This window comes from Falco cherrug, chromosome 1 (assembly GCF_023634085.1).
Source record: "Falco cherrug isolate bFalChe1 chromosome 1, bFalChe1.pri, whole genome shotgun sequence".
NCBI classification, from domain to species: domain Eukaryota; kingdom Metazoa; phylum Chordata; class Aves; order Falconiformes; family Falconidae; genus Falco; species Falco cherrug.
In genome coordinates, this window is record NC_073697.1 from 57189741 (window position 1) to 57204236 (window position 14496).

The following is a 14496-nucleotide window of genomic DNA, read 5'->3' on the forward strand; positions in this document are numbered from 1 at the left end:
GCTGAATAGCTTATGGAGACGGTAAGATAACTGAAGTATCCAACATGATATCAAAATCCTACCACCATCTCCATTCCTTCTCCCTTCCTTCCTCTTTTTCATCTTTAAAAAATGCTAGCATTTTAGCAAATATGTATGTTTTTACGGATACACCTAATCCACAAGAATATCAACATATTAAAAGAGGGGATTGCCTTAATCTTTGTCCCTTTTTCCTTTAACCATGTCTGTCCATGGGGCAGAGGAAAGCAGACAGAGCAGACAGATAATCACTTCCAGATTCGAATGCAGATGTATCTCTGCTTCAACCTTCTGTTGTCTCATTATTTCAAGATCTAAATTCTCTTTTGGTCCCTTGTTTAGTTTAATGTCCATTGTTTTGTGGATTTCTTTTTCTATGTGCTAATAAAAATCAAAGGATTTATGGAAAAGTGCTACCCTAAAGTATCTTGCAAACATTACAGCAAATAAATAGAAGAAAACACCTTTATGATTTTGAAGAAAATCATAAACAAATCAAACTCCTCATGACTTGCCATTTGCATGGCTGTATTTCATACAAATTAGTGCTAATGACATGCAGAATTTGTTTTGAAAGGGAACTTGTAACTTATTTTTGTGTCTAGACAGAAATGGCATGGAGTGTTTGGGTAAAATAGTTCATGTCAGAACTGAAAGTGCAGTCAAGAGTGTTCCAGCTGCAGTCCTGTGCTTAGCATAAAATGAGTACAGAGAAAAATTTCTCTCCCCTTGAATACCCTCATGCCTATCCATATCAACACGGTAGCTCTGGGTATTATCTAAGTCATATGAGATGTCTCTGGCTGCAGGGGACAGTGCAGTGTCTTCTTTTCCGTGCCCACACCCATTTTGCAGGCTATTTCATCACTATAGTGTTCATACATCATTCAAGGATCCCAGCTGCTAGGGCAGCCAATAGCCAACAGCCAAAACCTGTTTATACAACAGAGCTGCCTCACCAGTGATAGCTAAAGCTGCCTTAACAGTCTACAGAAAATAGTATTCGGTTTTGAAGTGTATAGATGTATCAGTGAAGGATCAAATTACATACTGTAAGTACTAACACCAAGCCTCTTAGCAAAATCAATTCTAAATATATCCCTAAATTCAAGAATTAATTCCCAAACAGCTAATTACTTAGTTGAATTTATTTACGGTCTTTGAAGAAGCCCATATCTTTCCATTTTGTTGGTCAATAACTAGCTAAAATGCCAGTGTTAAGCTACCACTTTTCATTATTACGAACATTTTTGAGATTAATAATTCTTTATAATGAGCTGAATTTTTGCTGCAAGACATCTCTGAAAAAGTCTTTCACAACAGGTGAAAGTGGGCTGGTGAACAACTCTTGCTTTCAGGAGACTTTAAAAGAATCCATCTCAAACCCTGGACTGTTTCTGCTGTAGCGCATTAGGCCAGACTGGGATCTCAGTCACAGTAGTGCAGCAGGATAACACAAGCTGCTATGCCAAAGTAAATGCTCTACTGCTTTCAACTGAATTATTTCAGATTCATATAAATGCAAGTGGAAGAGAACTAGTATATTAAATTAATGACATCTGGCACGGTTAAAATGCAGTAATCATGCAAAAACACTTTTAGAAACTATGAGGTCTCACTAGGTGCATAGTGTTTTTAAAAATATTAATTATTTCCACTTTTCATTTCAGAGTACAGGTTAAGAGAGAAACAGGAATAAAGTGCTACAAAATCCTGAAATATGAAACTCCATAATTACTAAACACTATGTACGAAAGCATTGTTCAGTGTATTTCATATCATGGATTATCACAACTGGCTTTTACAAATGTTCTTTTAAACTATAAGAATCGGTCCATCCACAACTAAAGTATTCTTGCAGATTAAGATTAAAGTATCATGAATCATCACGCTTTAATATGCATGACACACTTTCATTTCACACACGTTCTGCATGGGTTGATTGCCATGTATGCCAATATCAAACAGATGTTAATCCTTTAATTTTTATGTTCCCAAAGTATATTTTAATTACCTAAGAGCATGGGGGGGGGGGGGGGGGGGGAAGGAGGTATTTTGAAGTATATTTATGGAAAATCTAAAATAAAAATCTGCTTGAAAAATAATTTTTAAAATTCATGTTTTTAACAATATCAATTTTAGCATTAAAAAAATGCATGATATGCAAAGGAACTGCAGACTGTTCTCATTAAATGACACATTCTTTTTTGTAAAAAATAAAAGATTTTTTTCATTATTTTTCTAATTAAAAAACATAATTTTAAAAACCCTGCCAATTAAATATGAGCTTTGTGATATGAAATGTTTCTGCAAGTCACCTGTTAGGCATTACATGTTTATACTATGTCTAAGTTCTTACATTTGGGTATGTTGCAAAGAAATCAAATCTCCATGTAAAACATCACTATATGAATTCTTACATCAGCAGTGCTGTATGTCTCATTTTATGGATTATCTAAATTTAAAAGTCCTTAAATATAAAATATTTCACAAGTCTCCACAGTACAGAGGCCAGAAATGGAAACTAAAAGATATCCTATGTTAAGATTAATGCGTAACAAGAAAGCTGTTTCCAGCCAGTGCCAGCTCCCACTTTATGCTGTGTCAGATGCAAGCCAAGATTCTCCAGAACCAGAACAGCACCAGAGCCACAGGTCAGGGTGGAAAAGTGTTGGCTAAAACCTGTGAGCTTTAACTAATTCCTAATTTGATCAGAGCTGTTAGGTCCCATGGAAGTTAGAGCGGGTCTCTAGCTTTGAGCCTGACGTTACTGAAATCAACAGGAACAGGAATGGCTCCCAGGGATTTGGCAGTGGAATAGTTTCAGCAAGCTGCAAGAGTCTCCAGGTTGAAAATTACCACTACCAAAACTGTTATGAATAATAATAATAGTAACAGTTTTATATTAGGTAGATAAATATTTACATTAGGTAGTATAAATAGCAGATAAACAATAATAGTAAAGAAATATTATAAAAACCAGGATATTCTACCCCTCCCCATACCACAGAGATCTTTTTGCACAGTAATACTTCCAATACCAAACAAATTGTTTAAATTTCTTGCTTACATACTCACATGAGCTGGCATAGCTTTAAAATGAAAATGTGGACATGAAAATGTGAACTGACATTTTGAAAAATAACTGGCAGTCATGGCACAAGAGTGCAGTGACCCCTGTCCTCCAATATTCCTTTTATTCTTTTACTTTTTTTCAAATGCCCAAATACATGCAAGGTACCAGAAACGAAATGCTAATTACCAGTGAAACCCTAATTCCAAGGAAATAAAAAATAAAACATTTCTATTGAATTTACTGGGACAAGGAATGAATCTAATATGTGTACTTTACACACACCACACAAAACACTTGTGCAGATTCTGAAAATATACATTCATCGCATTGCAGGGAATCAACTCTGCATTCCTTCTTCAACCAAAATTCCCTGACTGGAATAACAGCTTTAGATGTTATTTTTGTTCTCATTCTGGTTTACTATGTTAAATCACCAGATATTTTTTTCCTTTTACTTAAGATAAATGTGTGAAAGTGCCTCCTTTCCATTCATAGATGTTATCTTCCTCAAACTTCAAATGATTCAGCTGGGTGAATATAGAGTTATAAATAATTTATCAAGATACATACCAATAGCTGGGGGGGGGGGGGGGGGGGGGGGGGAGAACCCTGAAGGAAGAATATCACTGCATAAAATCTGAACATTAAAACTGTTTTTAAAAATCAATCTTTAATAGGTTTTATTACCTCCTAATCCAGGTCTGAGACGATTATCATAACCATCCAGAAGTCTGTCTAGAATTCTTGTAAAGATGGTGATGTTATTCTTAGCTTCATCTTCCAGGGAGTCAGCCAGCACTGATCTAAATGGACATTTTACATTTTAGAAAGTGCTAGATGTGTTTTAATGTACACTCAGCATGCAGTTTTTGCAGGCTGGCCTCCAATATTTAACTTGCTGCCCTCTAACAGGAAGGGTGTAGTTAAGAGTATATGAATACACAATGTGTATGTATATATATATATATATATATTAAACAAGTTCAGAAAAATAAGAGTCGACAACATACTATTTAAAATTTCCAGGAAGTCGTTTTCCATTAGCCTCTACTTCTAGTCAACATTGCATCACCGTGAATGCTACTTCAAGCTTCACTAACACATTTGGCTGTGCAGGTGCAAAAGCCTAAAAGACCTTCCCGAGCCTCGGTGGCATGTCACCCCGGACTGGTAACACCGGGGTTCCCACACACAAACCTGCCTCCTTCCAGCTCTATCCTAGCTGTCCTCACCTAGAGTATACTCCACCTCTGGATAAATCCTGTGGATATGCTTCCACCCAATGGTCATGTAATGTACATGACCAGAAGAACTAACATGAGGGAAAACTCCAGCGATCATGCTCAGGGAGTCCTCTGATGTCAGTATTTTGTGGGTGGGAACAACGATGCTGACTAGCAAGCTGCAGGATAGCAGTGGATAGCCTTCATGGCTCTAAAATGCTATTTTTTTAACAAAACAACAACAAGAAAAAAATCATAAATGGAGCGTCAAGAAGAATGTATTGATCATCGATTGTTTCAAACTTCCCCAATGAAGAGAGAGATGTTACAGCCTTTGTGGGTCATATCTCTGTGGAAAACACCAGGGTCTGGAACATGAATCAGCTGTGGTGCTGAACAGCCCTCCCAGACCTGGACACGGAGCCCAAAGGTTTTGTGTACCAGGGGAACGCTCCCATGCAGCAAGCCTCACACATGCAGTTGTGACTGTGAAAAATGTTAAGCACCATGCGTGTAAAATGTATGAGCTCACCAGTCTTACCTACTTAACACTGGAATACTTGAGCATCGAGGAAGTAAAGCATCATATGCTGCACACATTATCTTTTATACCTTTTTCAGCCGTCTACATTTTTAACTTGAAATAAACATTTGAGTGTTTATCATCTCTAACGGAACTACTACTCAAGGCAATCTGAATACCAAAAAAACCCGAGCATATTTTCTCCAAACCAAATTTGTCTCCAAAAGTAGATTTGGGTGACATTTTCTCTAAAGCAAGCAATAAAATGATTAAAGACAGGGCTTATTCTTGGTTCCCCATTCAACATCATGGAGGAAGTATTTAAATGTAAATCATTGCAGTTGGTGCTTTCCATCACACAAACCATAGAATCGACCACAATCAGATAACTTCTAAAGAACATACCAAAATGTTATGCGTGATTTTACTGATGTGTGAGTTTTTTCTTAATTTTAATTACTGGATGTTTCATTTTTTATTTTTAAAAATGTATTTCTGTACTGTAAGTCTCTGCCATTTTTTGAGCTTCTTTTTGAGATACAACAGTTTTTTTTGAACTTAAGATATCACTAAAAAATTAGACCATGCAATTTTATCAAATTAGGGTCAAATCCTGAAAATTTTACTCAGGCAGAAACTCCTTAATTACACATGTAGTCTCTTTGACGTCAGTGAGATTACTTGCTTGAGTAGGGTTTGCAGGATCTGGCCCACTGTGACTCAACTAATACTGCACCATATTTAGCCATAAAGTGAAATAGGAAATGTAGTTTCAGGAAATATTTTGTTCATTAGGAAATAGACCAAAATAAATGCAGACTTTTTAAATCATAGGAAACTTGCATTATTTAGCTTACGACCCTTACCATTTTAGGATAAGACCTACTGCAGCCAGAGCCAAAGCAAGTAAACTGAAGTTACAAACTACAATTAGTTGCACATTTAGGGGCTGTGAGCAACACAAAACTATTTCGTGATTAAAATTACTTTCTTTTGAACCCTGACTTTAGAAATGGAGAACTTTAAACAACATAAGAAAAGTTGATTAATAAATTAGGCTATTGTTTTATTATATGTGATTGTGAAGTTGTATGCTATCTCCACCTAGAGGTTTAAAGCTTAAGTATCGTTTTGAATTCTGTTATGTTGATCAAAAAAAAGACCCCCCCAAAAAGAAAGAAAAAAAAAGGCATGCCCATATTAAAAAAAAACATGCGAGCATTATTTTAGAGACTGTGATTTGCTGTTTGACTTCACGATAATCTAATTCTCCATCTTAACTGTTCTGTATGTCACAGAATCATAGCGATACAGTAAGTCCAATGAATCTTTAAGATCCAGCAAGGCATTTAAGGGAATTATATTTTAATGGTGAAATAAAGCATCAATGCACAAACTGTTGAAGGACAAGAGATTAGGCTTATACGGCCCCTAGCCTTCCCTTGTACCGCATCTGCTCTGGAAACTATGTAATCCTGCACTCAAACAGCTGAGAAAGACTGGTTTTATGACATTACTACACGCTACACTTTTATAACCCCTCACACAGGCTCACCCTCAGCAGACCGCGACATCCACGTTTGCAGGGAACGACAAAACTAACCATCCCCTCACCTTGTTGGGAGCCACACCAATACAACGAGAAGGACCAACTGCATCTCGGAGAGCGCCAGCTTCCTCTTCATCGCCGCTCTTCGCAAGACCTAACCGCGCAAGAAAAACACAAGCCGCTCTCAGCCACGGCCGGTCTCCAGCGAGCAGTGCCTTCAACTTCACCCGAGGGGAAAGATGCCGCTCCGGTGGGGGAAGGAAACCGCCGGCTTCCCGCAGCACTTTTCGCTACTAGCAACTTATTGTATCTCCATCTTTCCCAACGATCCTGCTCTGTGCAAAGAGGCAACGTATGATCAAACGTGGCATGTGAGCAGACGCATCAGACGCTTCCCTTTTCCGTAAGCTGAAAGCCCCGAGACGAAAAGGAACAAAAAAAAGCCGTACGTGTAAAGAGGCCGGGGTTTAACCATCCCTCGCCTCGCTACGGCACGCCGCAGCCGGGGGGGCGGGCGGGAGTCATGCCATTCGCGGGGGCTCGGTGCGGGACCGCGGGCGAGCCGCCCCCCGCCGCCGCCGAGCGCCCGGCACGTTTGACAGCCGCTCGGCACAACACCGCCGGCGGCCGCCGCGGCAGGGGGTACGGGAGGGGGATGGGGGGGGGGGGCGGGAACCCCCGCAGGGCGACAAGTTGCGGACCGCAGCAGCGCCCTGCCACGGGCAGGCGCTGCCCCCGCCCGCGAGGGGCCGACGCCGCCGGCCCCGCGCTGCCCGCGGCGGGCGGGGACCCCCGGGGACCCTACCTGGGAGCGGCGGGCGGCCGGGGCGGGGAGGGGCGGGCGGGCGGGGGGAGGGAGGGCGCCGGCGGCGAGCGGGGCAGGAGGCGGCGGGGAGCGCGGGGCGGCGGCGGGCGCGGGCAGGACGGAGCGGCTCCCGAGCGGCGGGCGCGCGCGCGCGCGGGTGTGCCTGGGCGCGCGGGAGGCGGCGGGCAGCGCGCGTGCCGGTGCCGGGGCGCGGAGGCGGCGGCGGCGGCGGCGGGGGGGGGGGGGGCGGCTCCGCGGGCTCGGGGCGGCGGGGCGGGGCGGGGCCGGCGCTGCCCGCGGTGCGGTGCGGTGCGGTGCGGTGCGGTGCAGCGGGCGGGCAGGGCAGGGCGCCTCGCCTCACCCCGCTGAACGGCGGCTGCCGCCAGAGCGGCTTGCGCGCCCTCGCAGCCTGCGCGGAGCGGGCGGGCGCGGACGCTTCGCCGGCGCGACAACCATTAACGGGGCGAACAGCAGCCCCCGGCACGATCACCCACGTTGGCCGCGGCCCCTCCGCAGCTTTCGAACCAGCTCTTGTCAAGTCCGTGCTTGAGGACATCGTCTCGCCGGCCGCCCCCAGCCCCGCCCCGCCCTGCCCTGCCCCGCCCCGCCGAGGGGATGAACCACCGCCGGTGCCCGGCTCCCACCCGCGCTCCCGGGCTGCCTCATTAATATTCCTTTCCCACTTGCCCATTGCCACAGCCTAATTGAAATGCAGGGAGAAGAAAAGTCTGCCATTTAAAGTGAGCTCAGGATGCAGGCAGCCAAGGAAACAAACCTTGCTTTTTCGCTCCACTTGCATTACTTTCTGTTGTATCTTCCACGTTGCCCTTCTTTCTCAGACGCAGTCCTTCCCTGGGAGAAACTGGACTGCTGCTGGGATTCATTCCCATTGATTTTAGGTTTTCCAGCGCAAGTAGATCAGGACAGGCTTGATAATTAAAGATAAGGGTTTATATTTAGTGTACCCTCATTTATTGTTAACTCAGAAATAATTAAATAACACCGGCAATAACGTTGCAGTCTTCTATCATTTTTTTTCCCTAAACCAATCTCCATTAATCTCCTTTCCTTTTGATCTGTTAATTGCCAAACCCACAGCTCTCATTATCCTCTTAACACCACTGGCCCACCTGTTCAATGCGTGTTGACTGAAGTTGTGTTGCTGAAGTTTGCTTCTGAATCATTACTGGTTCCAAAGTGAATGTGGGAAGCTGGACACACTGACACGGTGGGGGAAAAAAAGAAGGGGAGAAAAAAAAGTAGAAAAAGTATTTGCTTCAGTTACGATAGCACCCACTACAAACATTGGGGGATTCTTTTTCCTGCTCCCCTTCTGCTGTTTTTCCTTTGTTTCCTGCTTCCTAGCTGTTTCTGCTCGGCAGTTGAGGTCTCCTTGTTTTCCTTATCCTTTAGTGGCTTAACGGCTCCACAGCAGAGCATGAGGGATGAAAGAAGGAAGGAAAGTGCTTGGGCTGCAAGGCAATTTGTTACTTCAACTTTGAGGTATTTCATAACTTGCAGTGAGACTGGGAAGAGAGAGGGAACAAGCTGGGTTTCTTTATTTTTAAATAACCGGTAAAATGAAAGCCCAAACTGTAGGAAATGATATGAGTGCAACAACTGAAATCCAAAGAATACTCATTCAGCAGGCGTCCAACCCTGGCCATGTAAGGAGCAAGGCCCTTGTCTTTTCCTATCCAGATGTGAAAATGTGCTCTGCTCACAGTTCTTCATTATCTGATCAGTTAAACATATATGATGCATCTAAGGACTTCTTTGGATCTGCCTGTAAGTCCCCGCATATTAGGAATTAGCAACTGATACTAAAGGCAGAATCCACCCTCACAGTAAAGAAAACAAGTTTTAACTATTTGTCCTAAGACACGGTGGCTTCACAAACACCAATATGCAGGAAAAAAAAGAAAAGTATTAGAAGTCAAGAGCCTCTGTTCTTTATTCTTATGTGAAATACATTACATAATAGAAGCAGAACAACTTTTTTCCACAGGTGTTTGTGGCAGTCCTTCCCAAAAGACACTTCAAGTAACCATAATACCGAAACCATAATCTAATCTTTGTATGTGAGTTGCATCAAAAAAAAAGTAAACCACATTTGTTAAGAAAAGCAGTTACAGTGGCTCTTTGTTGCTGTGACAGCATATTGTCTTTCTTCAAAAGCCACATGGGGTGGGTATGTATTTATGAGTTTGCGCTCAAAGCCTTCCCCCAGAAAAATGTGCTGGCTTTTAGGCTCTAATCACAATTATTACCTGTGACATTCTTCGAGATTTACCATAGCTTCATGTGTTGAAGTCACACTTCAGAGAAACCACATACCTTGAAAATATCAGAAACTTGAAAATAACACCCCATTCCAGGCAAGATGGACAGCCCTGTGGGGCATCCCAAGTCACAGGGAAGCTGAGTACAGATCAGAGGCAACGTAATTACTGCCAGGCAGAAGGTTCTTTATGCTAGTCCCACAAGCTTCTGACCCATACTGCTGAGGAACTGGAAGACATTCAAGGATAAAAGTGTGGTATTGCTGGGGTTTTATTGTTTTGTTGGGTGACATGCAGGCAGAGCTCACGAACACTAGATGCATTAGCTCTTGTTGGTTAGAAACAGTGCGCTTGAGCCCATCAGGTGCATCGTCGACAGGGAACCCCCTCTTCCCTTCTGCGTTATTATTTGCGGGGTGGTGTTGAATGCAGTCATTCATTATTGAATTTCAGTTAGCTCTGAGTCATATGTGGCATCCAGCATGTCACCTGGGTTTGTGAGGCTCTCCTGAGTCCTGATGCAAGTGCCCTGGAAGGCGGGGAGCCATGCCATTGATTTGAATGGGACTTGAAACAGTCCGCTGGAAGGCAGCAGGTCTACAGATTGTTACTTTCCAAGTATAAACAATTTATTTTAATTAAAAGGCTTTATTTCTTTTCGGCTATATTTGCTTAAATATATAAATAGAATTCAAGCCGTATTTTAAAATGTCTTTTTTAAAAGGACCTTATAATCCTATTATTCCCCTTGCCCAGGATCTCAAAGCTCTGCACACTCTGATAGGTGGTGTTTCACAATACTTTGGTGAGATTGGAATGAATTCCTCTGTGAGGACAAATTGAATATCAGGGCAGGTATGTGACATTTCATATGCACTTCTTCCAATTTAGAGGTAATAGAATTGCAGGACAGGTGAAGCCTGGGCTAGTCATTCTCTGTACTGCAAAATACTAAATTGAATGCTTCCTTTAACATTTTGCTTAAAAGAGTGATTTAGATTATAAAGTTTCACCATCCTTCAGGCAGAATAAATTACTCAAAAACAATACCTCTGACTTTTAGCCACTAGGGATGTGGCAGTAAACATTTTCTGTCATGGACATAATCAAGTAATGCCAAACAGAACTTAACATAGTATCCTGATCTGGCGTACGTTCTGCAGTACAACACCTCCAGACAAAAATTTTGGCAGACTGAGGTAATCATTGTATACTTTGTGCTCCTTGAGACTAATCCTCACCCTTATATCTAGGCCAGCAACACTCTTAGCCATAAGCATGAAAGCAATAATCACTGGGTTCAGTGAATTGATGCATATATGTGAAAATTGAAGTGATATATGAGAAATTTTTATCTGTGATATAGAATTGGATTTTTTTTAGTATAAAGTAAGCTTTTTATAAAAGTTTTAATCTCTAAAAAGGTATAAAACACATCCCTCAATCAATATGGTATTAATTATTGGAATTTATCCTTTCAAAATGCCTATTTACATTAATTAAATAGTTAACCACCCATGTATAAATGCAAGTGTTTGAGATAAGTAACCAAGATACAATGTCTATGTAATTTTAAATATGTATGTTATTTTATTTATGTGGATGACAAAATAAAAAGTTGAAGGGGGGAATTAGTTTTTGACTGAGTCAGTCCCTGGAGTGGTTCATCATGCAGCCACGTGAACGCTAATCTGAGCAAAAAGAAGGGAAGAGCTGGCTCCTTTCAGAAGCAGCTCCACATTACATCCCAGTGAATGATGATGGAAATAAGATTTCTGTAAGAAAAAAAGTCACCAACTTCCTACAAGATTTTGCCCTTAATCTCTCAGAGAAGTTATTTTGAAATGCACCGTTCAATCATAGGTGCTAGTACAATAAACAAGAAAAATCTTAACAGTCTTTTGCAGTGCCCGCTGTTGTAAGTGCCTGAGCAATCTTTAATCTTTAGGGTTTTCCATCTGTGACAGACACTCCCAGACTGGGAAGAGTTGCTGTGCTCGTTCAAAAGCCCTAACTATCATACGGACTGCCTGATTGAAGAGCAGAGGTAAATGGCCAGTGGCAGCTTTATTGCAACTCTGTGTAATCATCTTTCAGTTGTTTTCTGAAGTGCACTGGGAAGTTCAGCAGAACAGGAAATTGAAATGAGCTTTTCCATCTTACTTATTGACGAGTGATTTTCTTTCCCAAGTTTATACTTCTCCCAAATCTAAACCTTAAAAAAACAAGCGAGGATTTTTAGCCTTCTCCAAATACACCGAGATCTACAGAAAGAATGAGTCTTTACTATCTATCAGGAGTAGTGAGACTTGCATCATCCTTTTGGAGTAGGTCTTCCTTGAGGGGACAAACGTAAGGCATGCAGCAGAAGGCAATGTAGCACATGCACCAGCTGGGATGGGAAAGCTCAGATAAATTGACTCATAGCTCTTGGTTTGAGTGAGAGGAAGGTAAGATCTGCTTTTATAAATGCAACATATTTCTACAGCTGCAAATTCCTCTTTTCTTTTTACATCTCTGTGGAGCTCACATATCACAGCAGGCTGAAAGTGAGTTTACAGCAAAACAAGACCTTTGCTCTGGGCAGAGAAGACAGAATGCAGAAAATGCAAATATATGTGAAATAATTTCATAAATATCTTTACATTTGTGTTAATTGTACAAATATGGTTTATTTTATCATTCATCTGTTTACTCGGTGATTCTTTGGACTCTGAAGATCTTTTTCATGTAAAGCAACACAAATCTGTGACATTTCATGTCCCAGGTGTCCAGCTTGGGGCAAGTAGAGCTTGTTTATTAAAGGGATAGGAACGTACAGCATTTCTGGAAATCAGAATTGCAACACAGGACTCTTTTGAGATTCCATTTGTTTGAGTATATTTTGAAGTTCAAAGACAAATCCTCTTTTATTGCTACAATGAGATTGATATTCAGAGAAAATTTTACAGACATAGGGCCGGTTATGATCAGTCTTTTTTCCAATACAAAGGAGAGACACTAGACTTCTGCCCCCTTGTGTTGCCCACAAAATTGCCATGGGCTGATTTTGCAATCTGGAAATACCAGGAATCATTCACCAATGACTGTCTTTGCTCCTGCAAAGGCATCATGTCCCCTCTTCACTAGCTAGTATTGACCATCCTAAATGATGTTTAACGCACATGAATGTATCAATGACCAATGGATTTGCCTAAGCCTCAAGGCCTCAGACATCTTCTGAGGGGATGTGCTTCTCCATCTTTTTCCCCCGCCAAAACACAGTCTGTAGGCAGATGACGCAACTAAGTAGTGATAGTTCTATGTCTAAAATATTTAATCAATTGGTTAAATTCTGCTTCTGGAGATTCATTAGCATGAAAGATTAGTAAAAGCAAGTAGAAAGTCAGATGGAATATAGTATGACAAGCAAAGGGATTACTGAGGGATGAGTTTTCCAAACTGGTATAAAAGGTACTTTCTTTTGTGAACAAGCACAAGTCACTCTAGAACAAAAAGCACAATACAGACCTTCGGATTGCCTGAAAACTGCTGAAATGGACAGTTCTGTCAGTGACAGGTTTTGAGCAGAAAAATATCAGGTTTGGGTTTTTTTTTTGATTCCTACTAAGACGGCATTGAAATTTTGAATTAAAAAAAAAAAAAAAGAAAGAATGTTTTTTCTGAAGTCCTGATAAAATATATCAGCCTTTGCCCTAATTTCAGTGCTGCTTAAAAGAATGGCCAGAATTCATTTAGCAGTCTGTTCAATAACTGCTCCTAGTCAGGAAAGCTTTTGTTGCTGATCCAAGATTACCTTATCTTGGGTGGCAAAAAAATCTGCATTTTAAAAATTATTCTGCCTCCCAGGACTTCAAAGAGTTTCCTCCTGTCTGTGACTAACGTTAGCTAAAACACACGCAAAGGTGTTCTTCTATCACTAACAACAAATAATCCAAAGACAGTTCTAACATGAAATGTCTTGCCTAGATTCAACAAGAACAACAAAAATATCACATTGCTCCACACAGAGTCAACACAAATGTAGCTTCTTCGTCTGTGGAGTCTAGATAGTAAAATTCAGGAGCAACGGTGTTGTGCTATGTCCCATGTTTGTTAGAAAAAAATATAAACCTTGCTTACAGATGTAGGTGTAGCCTGTGACAGTTTGCTCACAATTTGCAAAAACACTGAGCTATTTATAAACATACCTGGGTTACGTAATTGCCATTACAGTATTTATGAAAATACTATATATTTAAATACATGTAAAAGAAGAATGTAGGTTCGCTGCACACTGCAGATGACACATTATATAAGCAGGATGACAATCAAATCATAGTAAAGACATTTGTATAAACAAACTGCTAGTTTTCAGTACCTGTTCCACGTACTGCTGCTTCCTAAATTGCCCCTTTGTGCACCAGATGATTGAGAGATCAGGAAGCTCTCTAGCCAGCCAGAAGAGAACCACCTCAGCTCCAGAGGAGCTGGTTAGATCAGTTCTCAGCCAGCCCTGCTGGAGGAAGCTGAAATACCCAAGGATACACAAATCCAAAGGGCTCCTAGCACACACCTAAGCTGGCAGCATGAATCCTTCCACTACCCATCCATGCTTCAGTGCAAGAGATCTATCTTTACGTGAACGAAGGTTCTCCGCTTCATCTCTACTCACTTCTGGACACACGGGTGCCAAGCACAGCCCAGGGCCAGAGAAAAAGCATCAGCTGTCAGTCCAGCTGCCATCCATTGCCTTGAGAAATGGGGCTGAGAGCCAGCATGAATTTGGATCCAAGAGCACTTTACAAGAAAATGCCAATGAGGACACTGTAGTAGAGTCACCCAAGGAAGACCTGTACGAAGTCGCGGAGCTGAAAGGCCGTCACACAGGCTGAAAATCCCATCAGCTCTCCGAGAATTCCCTAGATTCTTTGCACAGGGTGTGGACGCTGCAGGACAGGGAATGCACAACACCTCCCCAGCTACCTTCACAGCCCGGCAGCCAGCCCCTGTGCATCAGGAACTAGCCAGAAAGGAA

At 41.8% G+C, this 14496-nt stretch overlaps 1 protein-coding gene across 2 annotated transcripts in view; it reads right to left on the reverse strand.

Annotated features, from left to right (window-relative positions):
• GABRA2 (gamma-aminobutyric acid type A receptor subunit alpha2) overlaps positions 1–7431 on the reverse strand; it is a 64854-nt gene extending 57423 nt beyond the window's left edge. The window contains exons 1-3 of one of the 2 annotated variants that reach the window (XM_055723147.1): positions 7198–7431; positions 6458–6546; positions 3785–3900 (exon numbers count right to left, since the gene is read on the reverse strand). In XM_055723147.1, coding sequence (XP_055579122.1) covers positions 3785–3900; positions 6458–6528 — 187 coding nt within the window. In that variant the 5' untranslated portion in view covers positions 6529–6546; positions 7198–7431. The other variant, XM_005433596.4, reaches the window with a different exon arrangement.
• Between the last annotated feature and the right edge of the window lie 7065 nt (positions 7432–14496).